General features: G+C 53.1%; 1 protein-coding gene across 2 annotated transcripts in view; it reads right to left on the bottom strand.

Annotated features, from left to right (window-relative positions):
* RIMS4 (regulating synaptic membrane exocytosis 4) overlaps positions 1 to 10392 on the bottom strand; it is a 59295-nt gene extending 48903 nt beyond the window's left edge. For both annotated transcript variants that reach the window (XM_047069788.1, XM_047069789.1), the window contains exon 1: positions 10296 to 10392. In XM_047069788.1, coding sequence (XP_046925744.1) covers positions 10296 to 10392 — 97 coding nt within the window. The remainder of the gene's footprint in view (positions 1 to 10295) is intronic.
* Between the last annotated feature and the right edge of the window lie 2752 nt (positions 10393 to 13144).

Raw genomic sequence — 13144 nt, 5'->3', positions numbered from 1 at the left:
GAGGTCTGGCTTTTTCACTGTAACGTATCATCAGTAACAGCAGAAAGAGCTGGAAACAGTGTTTGTCCTGGGGACGGGGCAGGAGAGTCAGAAGATGGAGGCATCCAGGACAGTTTTCATTGGATACTTTGCGTGCTTTTAAAATGCTGCACCACTGGGGTGCCTGGGTGGCTCAGTCGGTTAAGTGGCCGACTTCGGCTCAGGTCATGATCTCACGGTCCGTGAGTTCGAGCCCCGCGTCGGGCTCTGGGCTGACAGCTCGGAGCCTGGAGCCTGTTTCGGATTCTGTGTCTCCCTCTCTCTGATCCTCCCCTGTTCATGCTCTCTCTCTCTCTGTCTCAAAAATAAATAAACGTTAAAATGCTGCACCATCTAGGGGCGCCTGGGTGGCTCAGTCAGTTAAGCAGCTGACTCGGTTTCGGCTCATGTCAAGATCTCGCGGTTTGTGAGTTTGAGTCCCACATCGGGCTCTGTGCTGACAGCTCAGAGCCTGCTTGCGATTCTTTTTCTGCCTCTCTCTGCCCCTCCAGCACTGACTCTCTCTCTCTCTCTCTCTCTCTGAAAAGTAAACAAAAAAAATTTTTAATGCCGCACCATCTGCATTTATTGCCTACTCCAAATAGCACTTAATCTTTTCAAAATTATTCAATGACCAATCAGCCAAGGACCAGCTAGAGAGAAATGGTGCCAGGTGGGATACTCTGGGGATAAAAATGACCACAGAGGGGCTGAGCAGGGTCGGAATGCAAAGGAGGAGATGGGGGGTGGGGAGGATCTGGACAAGTGTCCTCTGTTTTCTGGAAGACTCTGGTTGTGCCTAAACAGACCCTCCTTCTGCAGATGGGCATTCTGAGGCCCAAAAGACAAAGGGAAGTGGTTGTAGAAGATGCTGAAATTCAGCGGCTGAATGGAGACCTCTTCCCTGATTCCTCGTGCAGCCTCTTGGGCTCCACTCAGCACACAGCGAACGCCGGCAAACCAGAGCAGAGCCATGAGTCCAGACCCCGGGTGTGAAGCCCCACCCCCCCCCATCCCGCCCATCCTGCACCCAGGCAGTAGCTTCCATCTCCCGGATGCCCTATGGGTAGTACGTAGGTTACCTCTAAGTCTCACAAGGTAGGAGTTATTCACTCCATTTTGCAAAAGATGAGGCTGCACATAAGAGTTACATATCGTAGTCAAGAGACACAGCCGGTACATGGCAGAGACTCAAAGCCAAAGCCCGTCCTCCTTTCCGTCCCTGAGCCCCCTCTCCCGGAGACTCCTTCCTATCAGTTTCAGACGAGTCCCACCTGGAAACTATTTGTAAATGCCTTGGTCTTCAGACTCCGAGTTTTATGGGACTGGGTGGGAATCTTATCACATCATAAGGTTTGTCCCCCACGACCTCCAACCTGAGCTAAATCTCAACCTTCCTTAGAAAATTACCAGAGACCCTTTTCTTAGACACATCTAAATTAACTGACTCAGTAAATTCCCTTGGTAGCATTTCCCAGCATTTTGCCCCTCAACATCGATGATTCCTTTGATTTACTTTTTCCCAGCAGAGGCTTGTCCTCAAATGAACCTGCCGGTTTTAAGACATAGCCCTGCCTTTCTCCAATTCAGGAAAGGGACTGTGTCCTGTTCCCTCTGGTAAAGGCACTAGACTTGAACCCCTCAGAATCCCCAGAACTGAATCCAATATCCCACAAAAGGATATTAAGGCCCAATGTGTTATTCACATTGACTCGTTTATCATTTATACAGATGACTTCCAAAAGGATTTATGGGGTCCCACACGTTAAACCGGTACAAAGCAGGGCAGCATCTGAGGCTCATTTGATCTGAGACCATGTGCTGGAGACAGGAACGCCCGAAGACTATTCCCAGCTACTGAATTTGGTACCCAATGTCCCAGCATCTAAGACACAGGTAGCCAGGAGACATCCTATGTTAAGAACCCTTCATTTCTCTCCAGCTTTTTTCTCTAACCCAGTAGTTCCCAAGGCAGGGTCCCTGGACTAGCAGCATTGGTATCAGCATCATCTGGGAACTTGGTAGAAATGAAGAGTCTCAGCTTCTACTCCAGGCTGAATGAGACACGCTGGGGCGGCACCCAGCAATCTGAGTTTTAACAAGCCCCTTAGGTGACTGTGACCCACTGAAACGGACAGGAATAGCCACAACTGCAGCAGCTACCCCTAACAGAGCATCTACTATGCGCTCAGCATGGAACACACAATCTCATTCATCCCTATAACCGAGGAAACCTTCATTCCACATGCCCATTCTGGACTAGGTGCATCCTGGGCATCACACCACTTATTCCTCATGATAACCCTTTGAAGAACTTACTATTCCCCCATTGTACAGATGAGGAAATGGAGCCCTAGAGAGCTGAAGCCACTTGCCCAAAGTCACACAATTTAGAAGTGGCAGAAGCAGGATGAAAATTCAGGTCTGTTGGATTCCAAAGCCACGTTCTCTCTGTCGCAAAACAGAAGCTCCCTGGGGTCTTTCACAGCTACATCAGCCTGAGGAGCTATGAAGCTGGGTCAGGTAAGACTCAAGGAGGGGAGGTGGGCATGCAAGGGAGGGCGGAGCAGGAGCCCTGCCCAGACTCCACAGTGCCCTCCAGCTACAATGTGAAACGAAGCCACGCGATGCATTTAAAGGCACAGCCACCTATGTCTAAGGGATAAAATAGACAGGGATTCAGGAGGCATGAGTTCTTGGCTTCTCTCTCTGACTTTACACAGATGGAGGGCCTTTTCTCTTCCCCCTCTGGACCCGGTTTCCCCACCTGATACTCTTTACTGTCTGCAAGGTTGAGCGATCTGCCCCCAGCTTACTTCTCTGACCTTGTGTCCCCTCATCCATTCTATGAAACCACACTTTTTGTTCCACAAACACCCAAGCTCACATTGACCTCAGGGCCTTTGCACCAGTGGTTGTCTCTGCCTAGATCACTCTACGCTCTCAGATTCCCACTGCTGGCTCTTCATCATTTAGGCCTCAACTCAAATGTCACTTCCTCAGTGAGTCTTCCCTGACTACCTTACTTATTGTTATCTTCTATCCCATCAGTTTTATTTTCATTTCACTTAACACAATCTGAAATTACTTATATTTTAAAATTTTTTTTTTCAACGTTTATTTATTTTTGGGACAGAGAGAGACAGAGCATGAACGGGGGAGGGGCAGAGAGAGAGGGAGACACAGAATCGGAAACAGGCTCCAGGCTCTGAGCCATCAGCCCAGAGCCTGATGCGGGGCTCGAACTCCCGGACCGCGAGATCGTGACCTGGCTGAAGTCGGACGCTTAACCGACTGCGCCACCCAGGCGCCCCTGAAATTACTTATATTTTAATTGCTTCCTGTTTATTGTCTGTTTCCCCCACCCCAGAACATAACTCCATGAGAGCAGAAACCATGTCTGCCTTGTTCCCTCATATGTCCTCAGCACTTAGAATACTGTTTGGCACTGAGCAGCTAGTTAAATATTAGTTGAATAAGTAAATGCCAAAGAAGAAAACCTGGACTCAGAGGCCAGAGCCCTGGATCTGGAACATGTGACTCTGGCAAGCCATTCTGCCTCTCTGAGCCTCAGTTTCCTTCCCTGCCTAATGAGGGAAGGACTAGATGCTCTCCAAGGTTCCTTCTAAGAGTGCCAGTCTTGGGAGGCCAGGCCTAGAAGCCACCCAGCTGGTCCATCCAGAAGCTGCAGCTGGCCAGGGTCCTGCAGCAGCTGCCCCCTCCTCACCCCCACCAGGTCCCTACCCAGGCACGCAGTCACCTCACTCCCCCATCGCAGAAACTGTTAATGAAGTGCGCACTGCTAAATGCAGTTACAATTACGGGGGCTAAGAATAAGGCACTGACATCAGCCACGTCAGTTTCCGAGTGAATCAGAAAGGGAGGAGGGAGGAAGGAGAAAGGGGAGGGGGGATGGCGCTCTAGAGCTGTCAAGTAGAAATAGCACAGCGTTAAATATAATCCAGCACTGGCCTACATCGGTCTGGAGAGGCAGGTGACGGCTCGGCCCCCAGGGCCAGGGCAGACAACTGGATTCTTCAAGGAGGCCAGGCACAGCCCCGTGATGGGGATCATCCAGGAAATGATGGCCAGAAAGGCAATCCAGTGGACTGGGGTGGAATGGCAGATGCTGGAGGGGCATATCTGAATCTGAACAAGACTCCACACCCCAGCCTCTGTCACTTGCTGTTTTGTTAGCACGAGCACAGCCCCCAGGGCATACACAGCCCTCTCCCACCTGGAATCTCATTTCATGCCAAGAGGCAGAGGGTGGCCTCTGGAGTCAACACATCTCAGTTTGTGAATCACCACTGTGCAACCCAAGAAAGTCATTAAACTACTCTAAGCCGCTTGGCTTTTCCCCATCAGCAAAATGGGTACATCTGTAACAGTAGCTACCTTTCTGGTTGCTATAGAATTCGGTAAGATCAGGGAAAGCACGGAGCACAGCCAAGCAAGACTTTCAATCATTTTATTTTTATAACCCTAAGAGATGCTAGACAGGATATTTAACCCTTTTTCCAGAAGAGGAAACCGAGGCTCAGGAGGGTTAAAGGACCTGCCTGAGGCCCCAGAGCCATAGTAGAGTCCAATGCTAGCCCCATGGAGTAACCGGTAGGGGAGACAGTGGATTGCAATGTGGTCTCTCCAGGTGACTGGTGCGGGGGGGGGGGGGGGTGCCGCACTGGAGATCTGACAGTAGGACGGGGGTGACAGTAAGACAGGGAGATTGCAAGTAGCCCTGGAACAGGGTGGGGGGCACAGGTTACAGCGCAGGACGTGTTTGCACCCTTTTGAGCACATTGCCCAGACTGGCACCTCTCCAACAATTCTTAAAAGAAACGCTGAAGCGATGGTTGTCAAAGCCAAAATGAAAAGACGGTAGAGGAGGCAAAGTAAAAGGCCCAGAGCCTGGAGAGGTCAGCTGACACGGAGGCGCTCTCACACTCCCGCTCTCCTCCACACCTCCGCCCCGCCCTCACTCAGCCTGCCAGGAGGACGGGTGGGGAGGGAGGCAGAGCGCCACCTGCAGAGGGAGCCGAGGTGGATGGAGCCCTTCTTCCCGCTTCCCGCTTCCCACCAAACAGAACCAGACAGGCCTCGGGCAACTGCAAACTCAAGGAAGCAGGAGCCATGAGTCTGGCTGCTTGGGGACAGGGAAGGGGGGTGTCTGAGGGAGAGGGATTTAAGGAAAGAGCTCTCAAGGCATCAAGGCAGTTCTGCAGGGCAATGATCTGGGTAGTGGGGGAAGGAGTGAATCCCCATGCACCCGATTCTTCTGAGATGCTTCTTTCAGGATAATTTGACTCAGATAAAGTAGTTTGGGTCCATACTCTCACCCCACCCTGTGATATGAACCATGAAAAAAATTGGTTCAATTCTTTACCAGGCCTCAGTTACCCAAATCTGTAAGAGTTCTGCACAACTCCCCAAACATACAGAAGATTACAGCACTTGGTGGTAAATTGAGGGAGGGGACTGAGGGGGACAGAAAGTGGCCTGCCCTAGAAAAACGGGTGGGAATGGAGGCTTCAAAACCTCAGCCTCACACCTCAAGTGGACCTGATCCTGAAGGATATTTTAAGGCCTCTCCCTCACCTTTCCCCCTTATCCACTCAGTCCTAGTCCTGCTCTGAGGCTGAAGCACTGTTCCCACCCACCAACTCAGCGGGAAGGGGTGGGACAGCAGGACGTTTTGTTTCTCAGAGAAAGCTCAGGTCAAATTTCAAGGACAAAAGTTAGCACTTGGTCTGGGAAAGAAAACTCTGCCAAATGGAGTAGATTGGGGGTGGGGAAGGAGGTCCAGTGCTGTCCTTCCAGGTGCCTGGGGTGGGGGCAAGAATGAGAGCTCTAACTCCCCCTGCCGGGATCTGTCTGGCAGGATATAGGCATCTCCGCCCCACAATCCAGGAGAAGAAACTCAGACAAACCCCTCTATTTCCCCCTCTCCAAAAACAACGGGAGTGGGCTTTGGTCCTAGTTTGTGGGATCCATCCACCATGCCGCCCCACCCACCAGATTTGGCCTGAGCGGAAGAAGGCGGTGCAGTGAAGGGCTTTGCAGCCCAGAGATGTGGCCCTAACCGCTAAGCGAGGGACTGGTAGCCGGCCCGGTGTTGCCATGGCAACTTTCTCCAGTGCTGGATCGAAGCATCCTATGGGCAAATCAGAGCTGGCTGCTCCCGCTTCTCCGCCCTTCTCCCAGGCCAGGGAGAATTGGATGCCGAAACCACTTGGTCAGACTCAGGGACACCATCCTCAATTCCAGACCCTGATGTTAACAACCGCCTTTGGTATTTGTTGTAAAGTGGAGATACCCTTACTCCCCAGCAGTGCCCCAAAGCACCGTAGCAAGGCTAAGACAATAGATGTGAAGAAAATTAACTGTTAAGGAAGAACAGGGAAACAGGGAGCTGGACTGCTCCCCACCCTCTTGTTCCACAAGCAAGTCCCCCAAATCCCCATCTTTAAACCGCTGCCAAGAAAGAGGGCCCAACTCTGCCTTAATAGCTTTCACAATGCAATTAAATTAGCTTACAAAAATTATGAAAGCTAACATTTTGAGAATCCCACAGATGCTAGTTTACAGTCATGCTCAGAAACAAATCTTATTTGATAATTTGATAATAGCTAACAGGTATCGCGAGCCTACCCAGTGCCAGATACCGTACTAAGCCCTTTGCATGGCAAAAACAATGTAATAATCAAAAGCATAGATGTTTCAGTCAGATCGCTCAAGTTCAAATCCTAACTCCCTCACTTCTTGGCTGAGTGACCTTGAACAAATACTCTCTGTGCCTCAGTTTTCTTATCTGAAAATGGGGATGTTAAATGTTAATTTTATAGGGTTGCTATGACAAAAGAATTAAAATAATATATTTAAAATGTGTAGGAGGATGCCTATCAAAAGGTAATAATTTAAAAACTGTTGACCCTATGCAGTCCACACTATTACTTTCTCCCTCATTCAGATGAAAAAGCTGAGGTCATGTATCTAACTCCCCAATTACAAACCCAGAGCCAGCGAGGCTGAGCAATGAAGATATGTACAGGAAAATGCCCCCCAGTCCATGTCTCTCTGAAGCCCCCAGCATCTTTGGAAAAGGGACAAAAGCAGCATAAGAAATGAGTTCAGAGTGCAAGGTTGGGGCAGAGATGCTCCTTGGGAAGAATTCTAGGAATCTTCAATGACCGGCATCCTGAGCTTTAGGGTGGCTAGAACAGGGTGAGAGGAAGGAGCAGCTTCCTATGCTCACAAAATGTCCAAGCCTCCCAAGCCCGATGCAGGAAAGTACTCTGGCCCAGTTAAGACTAATGAAATAGACTTCTCCTCACACAGTTTCTCAGGAAACCAGCTGAAGGTGCAGGTGAACCCTGAAGATGGCTCTGGCTCAACCTGGGTGATGGACACGATGCATTCAATAGGATTTGGAAGCAGCATCAAAGAGGAGGCATCTAGATGAGCCAGAAGCCATCAGGGACACACCTCTAAGCCATCAGACAGCCCTGCATTCATGGGCCAGGGGAGGAGGGATCAGGGCAGTGGAAGGCAGAGGGAAGCCAGTTCTGATAGCCCTCCTACTGAAGCAGTCTCTGTCTAGCAGGTGATAGATTATTCAAACTGCTTTTAGAAATTAGTTCAGCACGGTGCTGTTCTAAAAGAATAAATCCAAAAGGCTTTTTTTAGGAGAAAATTAATGACTTTGAGAAGAACAAGAGAAATTAAGCACCAAGACAATGTTTCCTACTTCTGATTTTTACCAGACACTCATTAGTCTTCCGGAAATGAAACTTGACTTTCTCCCTCCCCCTCCCAAACTCAAAGCATCCCTTAAGATGAGCAGACAATGAGCACAAGATGCCCAAACCAAACTCTTGGCTGGCAGCCGTTCCCTGGGGCCTCCTCACCTGGGAACCATTTTCTACACAGTGAGATTTAGTTTTTTAAAAAATCCTCTTTCAGACAGAGGGCTAGTAGTTTACTGGAAAGAGAACTGGAAACCTGATTTTAGTCTCAGCTCTATGCCTACCTCATTGGATGACCTTGGGTTACACACACACACACACACACACACACACACACACACACACACATATACACTCATCCACTTGAGCTCCAAAAGGGGTTGGACAGGATGATTTCTAGGTCTCTTCCGAGTCCAAGACAAGAATTTGAAGAAACTTGCTGGAAAAAACATCAGGTAGGATCTTTTTTTTTTTTAAATCTCTATTATAACATCAAGGACTCTATTCTGACTTAAGTGAAATCGGAACAACTTGCCTGCAACCAGCAATAATAACCAAGGCGTCTGACCCATGACATGGGATACGACTTAGGAGAAAAACCTAACTGTCCCTGCCATTGTCCCTGTCCCTGCACCTCCAAACCCATGCTCCTGCCCAACCTGCCTCTTGAGACCAGGTAGCCTATTGAACTTCAGGAGAGTCCTTGACCATTAAGTGAAAGGTGGAAGCATCATCTCACTTCTGCTGGTGGGGATCCCTCTCCCAGCCCTCATGCTAACCTGATTTCCTCCAGTGGAGGCCACTGTGTTGCACAGCCCCTCCATACCTCCTTACCTGGCCAGAATAATGACCTCCCTCAGCTACATCAAGGGATAAGTTAACCCTCTGAGCCTCGGTTATTTTTTTTCCATAAAATGGTGATTGTGTACAATGGTTTTGCAGTAATCGTATTTACCCTACTCCCAACTCTAGGTCTGTGGGGAATCTGTCTCACACACACACACACACACACACACCCAATCCATTCACTTGGCCAACAAATTCTTCTGGAGAACCTTTTCTCCACCTGCCTCTTGCTCTAGCAGGAGGACATGAGCACCCATTACCCATGGCTCCATCCCATGTCTCACCAGATAACTCGGTGACCAGACAAGGGTCTCTGCAGGCAGGAAGTCTTAAGCAGGACCCATAGACTCCCTAACACTGCAGACAAAATTTTGAGGATGGTTCGTATGTGTATGTTTTGAAGAGACAGTTCATATTTTCATCAGGTTCTCAAAAGTGTCCGTGAAACCATTTTGCTACTCCCCACCACCTACACCCCTCTCGTTTTTGTCCTCTCGCTGAACTCACTCTCAGATGTTCAGCTTCTGTTACCTCAGATTTTCAGAAAACATTTTTAACTGCACCCCGTGTCTGAGGGACTGCCATCCCATTTTACAGATGGGGATATGGAGGCTAGGAGTGACATGACTTGCCCAAGGTCACAGCTAATAAGCTGAGAAGCAAGACTGGAACCTGATGCTGACTCCCAATCTGGCACTCTTTGGGGAACTCTCACCCAAGCCCTCTAGTTGCCCCACCTGTTGGTGGATTCGCTACTTCACCGCGGAAACAGATCCGGAGCCCTCACGTTCCCTCTTCCCGATCCCAGGGCCCCAAAGAGCAGGTTTCCCTACATTTCCCCGCCCCTCGGGCTCTGGCTGAGGCTGCGCGCAGGCCCGGGAGCGCGAGGTTCGGGCCGCCGGATGGTGACCGGGTTCAGCCCACCCAAAGGGGCTACTCCAGGGACAAGAGCACCCAGGGGCCGGGCACACTCCGGAGGGTGCGCAGGTGAGGAGTTGGCGCCGCCCTACGTCTCCTTCCAGGACGAGCGGGGAGGAAAGGCCGCACCCGGCCAGTCTTCCCGCGGCCCGCCCCAGTCTGATAGGAACCAGGAGTCCGGAGCCCCAGCTTCTGGGGGAAGAAGAGGAGAGACAAATGGGGACGCTCAAGGCCTTGGGCGCAGGGCGGGGGTCTTGGCCAGGGAGCCTCTGGATGCAGGCAAGACAAAGATGGAGAAGTAAGGTCTGCGCGCCACCTCCAACGGCGGGGGGCGCGTCAGAGCCCCAGGGGTGAGGCTGCCAAAGCCCCGGGGCTCGAGGAGTGGGCACCACAGGCGGGAGGCTCAGGGAGGGCGGCAGGTCGGATCCAGGGACAAGACAGGGGGCACCCGGCAGGCTCGGGTGAGTAAAGAGAGCTGGTCCGGGCGACCCCACGGGCCCACCTGCGGGAAAGGGGTGAATGCAGAGGAGCTCGGGGTCCCTGGGGACGGCTGGAGGCTAGAAGGCACCGCAGCTCTAGACCTTGAGGCCTCGTGGGTGGGGGCGTATCCCGAGCGGGACTGCCAATGGGGTGGAGAGAGTGGCCCCCTCTTAGGGCGCACCCGGTCGGGCAGGGGGCCTCCGGCCCCGGCTCCCGGGACCACCTCCGCCCCCCCCCCCCCCACACACACACACCGCCCCGGGGATCGGGGGCGGGCGGCGCGCTTACCCGCGTCCTCGTCGTCGAAGGAGTTCATGCACGGGAAGTAGATGGCGAGCGCCTCGAAGGAGGCGGACAGGCTGAGGCGGCTCTGCGAGCGCTCCATGCCGGCGCCGGCGCCCGGAGCCTCGGCCGCGGCGGCGGCGGCGGCGGCGGGCGGCTTGGGCAGCTTGGCCGCCCCATTCTTAACGCGGAGTACGGCGCGCGGCGTGGTGGCGGCGGCCCGGGGCTAGGCCGGGGCTCCGCGGCGGGGCTGGCGGGCGCGGCGGGGCCGGCGGGCGGCGGGCGGGCCGGGAGCGGGCGGCGCGCGGAGCCCGAGGCGCGCTGTGCTCCCGGCGGCGGCGGCAGCGGTGGTGGCGGCGGCGGCGGCGGCGGCGGCGACGGAGGTGGCGGCGCAGCGCTCTGGCCCGCGGCGCCCCCAGCCGGCCGCGCGGGGCGGGCTCGGAGCGGCCGCCGCAGCCAATCGGCGCTGCCCGGGGGAGGGGGCGCCGCGCGCGGGGGCGTGGGAGCCTGGAGGGCTCGGGTGGGGCCCCTCCTCGCCGCCCCCAGCCCGGCAGGTGTGCGCGCCCCGCGAGAGGAGCGGAAGGGAAGGGTTGCGCCCCAGTCCCGGGGCCGTGCCCCCCTCCCCCACTCTGTCCCAACCCCACGTTCAGCCCTCAGACTCGCCCAGGATGCAGGCGTCCATCACCTACCGACAGAGGCCTCACCCGGGGCACACACAGGCTCAGAGGGGACACACTCAGAGCGACCGGCGCACAGCGCTCAGCCTCCCACGGAGACCCTCAGATTAACACATGAACCCGCAGAGGAGCTCAGACAGGCTCCCACACGACTGCATTCACTGTGCGAGCTACACCACAGACACCCTCAGACTCATACATACACCCCGGCAGGTGCTCCCACAGACTCGCTCACTCACTCATAGAGACACTTGCGGAATCAATCCACAGACACCCTCAGACAGACTCGAGAGACCCACACAGGTAGATACACCTACAGACACCCTCAGACTCTCACACAAGACCTGCAGAGGTAGATACATCCACAGACACACAACAGACTCCTATGGAGATGGGGGGGGGGACAAGATGCAGAGCAAAAAACAGGGACCCCCTTGGTCACAGAAGGAGACCCCCAGATCCCACACAGACCCACAGAGACGTTCAGACAGGCACATACACTCACGTACCCACACTCCTTACAGATGTCCTAGAATTCACACACACAGACACTTGTACACTCAGATGGCACACACTCTCAGACCTGCACACAGAGACACTCAGTGCCCACCATCATCGACTCCCTAAGCGCTGATTCACGCGTGCACAAACGCTGGTGGACTCCTGCACGGTTAGCTTCAGACACAGACCCAGAGAGTCACTCAAACACACTTCAGTGGGCACACGCATGCTCACACCCAGACGCAGACATATAGCCTCGGTCGCTCCCAGTGGTGGGTATATTCTGATGCACAGACCCCCTCAGATGCACGCACAGTGGGACCCACTCGACCAAGTTCACAGGCTCAGACAGACACAGCCACATATACCCCTCCAGGGACCCACAGTCTTCAGACTCATATACACCTGGGTTCAGACACTCAGAGCCCCCAGGATGAACATAATCCCAATCAGAAACCCGAACTCCATTCTCTAACCCAGGGCCTGAGGTCCCCATCCAGGCAAGCCCCAGATGTCCGACCTCTGCCAGATGTCCTCACACTCTCTTTACAAAAGCAGGCTGGGGAAGTGGCGAGATCCCAGAGTTTCAGTCCAGCTGTGGCACTACCCTTCTGCGTGGCCTAGAGCCCTTCAACTCACTGACCTGTTCCCTCATCTGTATAATGGGGAGACCCTCCGTTTTGGATGGTCGTGAGGATTAAGTTAAGATAGCATGTGTATTAGTTTTTCATTGCAGCATAACAAACTGAGAGGCTTAACAACACCCATGTATTAGTGTACAGGCCTGTAGGTGTAAGCAAGTTTGATGGGGTTCTTTGCTTGGGGCCTCACAGGGTATCAGCCAGATGGGGCTCTTCTCTGGAGGCTATGGAGAAGAAGCCCCTTCTAAGCTCACTCAGGTTGTTAGCAGTATACAGTTTCTTATGGCTGTGGGACTGTGACCCTTGTTTCCTTGCTGGCCTTTGGCTGGGAGCTGCTCTTAGCTCCTAGAAACGGCTCTCTGGTCCTTGTTCATGGCCTCTTCCATCTTCAAGGTCAGCATCAGGATGTCAAAAATGGAAGTCAGAGACTGCTGCTCCTCTGCCAAAAAAAAAAAAAAAAAAAAAAAAAAAAAAAAAAAAAAAACCCTGCCTTGGTCTATCTCACTCTGGGGTCAAAGTCCAAGTTGGACGCTGTCCTAACTCTCCTTTGGCTCTGCTCCCTATTTGTCCTACATCTTACCACACCCCTGGCTCACTCGGCTCCAGACCCACTGTCCTGACCTTGCTGTTCCGTCTGGCTGAAATACTCTTCCCTCACGAGAGCTGCGTGGCTCACTGTCACAGACCTGTGCTCAAACATCACTTTCTTGGTAAAGTCTTCCCTCGCCGCCCTTTAGAAAGTAGCAGCATCCCTTCCTGAAATGCCAAATCCTCCTTACCCTGCTTTATTTTTCTCTTTAGCCCTTATCGCTATCTGACGCATCATATATATGGAGCCCGGGCAGCCTAACTCCAAAGCCGGTGCTCTGTCCACTGCTCTGCTAACCTCCTAAGACCGTGGCAGAAGGAAGACAGAGGGAAGGCGGCAGTCAGAGGCCTTAGAGAAGGCACAAGGATGACAGAGAGGTCAGGGAAGGCTGGCCTGGAGCTGGGGAAGGAGAATCAGGGACCCATGAAGAATGTCTGATTGACCAGC

The sequence above is a fragment of the Lynx rufus genome, unplaced genomic scaffold (genome assembly GCF_022079265.1).
Source record: "Lynx rufus isolate CCGP_SWC_20201006 ecotype Redwood Valley unplaced genomic scaffold, mLynRuf1.p SCAF_8, whole genome shotgun sequence".
Taxonomy (NCBI): Eukaryota; Metazoa; Chordata; class Mammalia; order Carnivora; family Felidae; genus Lynx; species Lynx rufus.
Note: the sequence above shows the minus strand (reverse complement) of the source record. Positions and strands in the feature narration are given on the sequence as shown.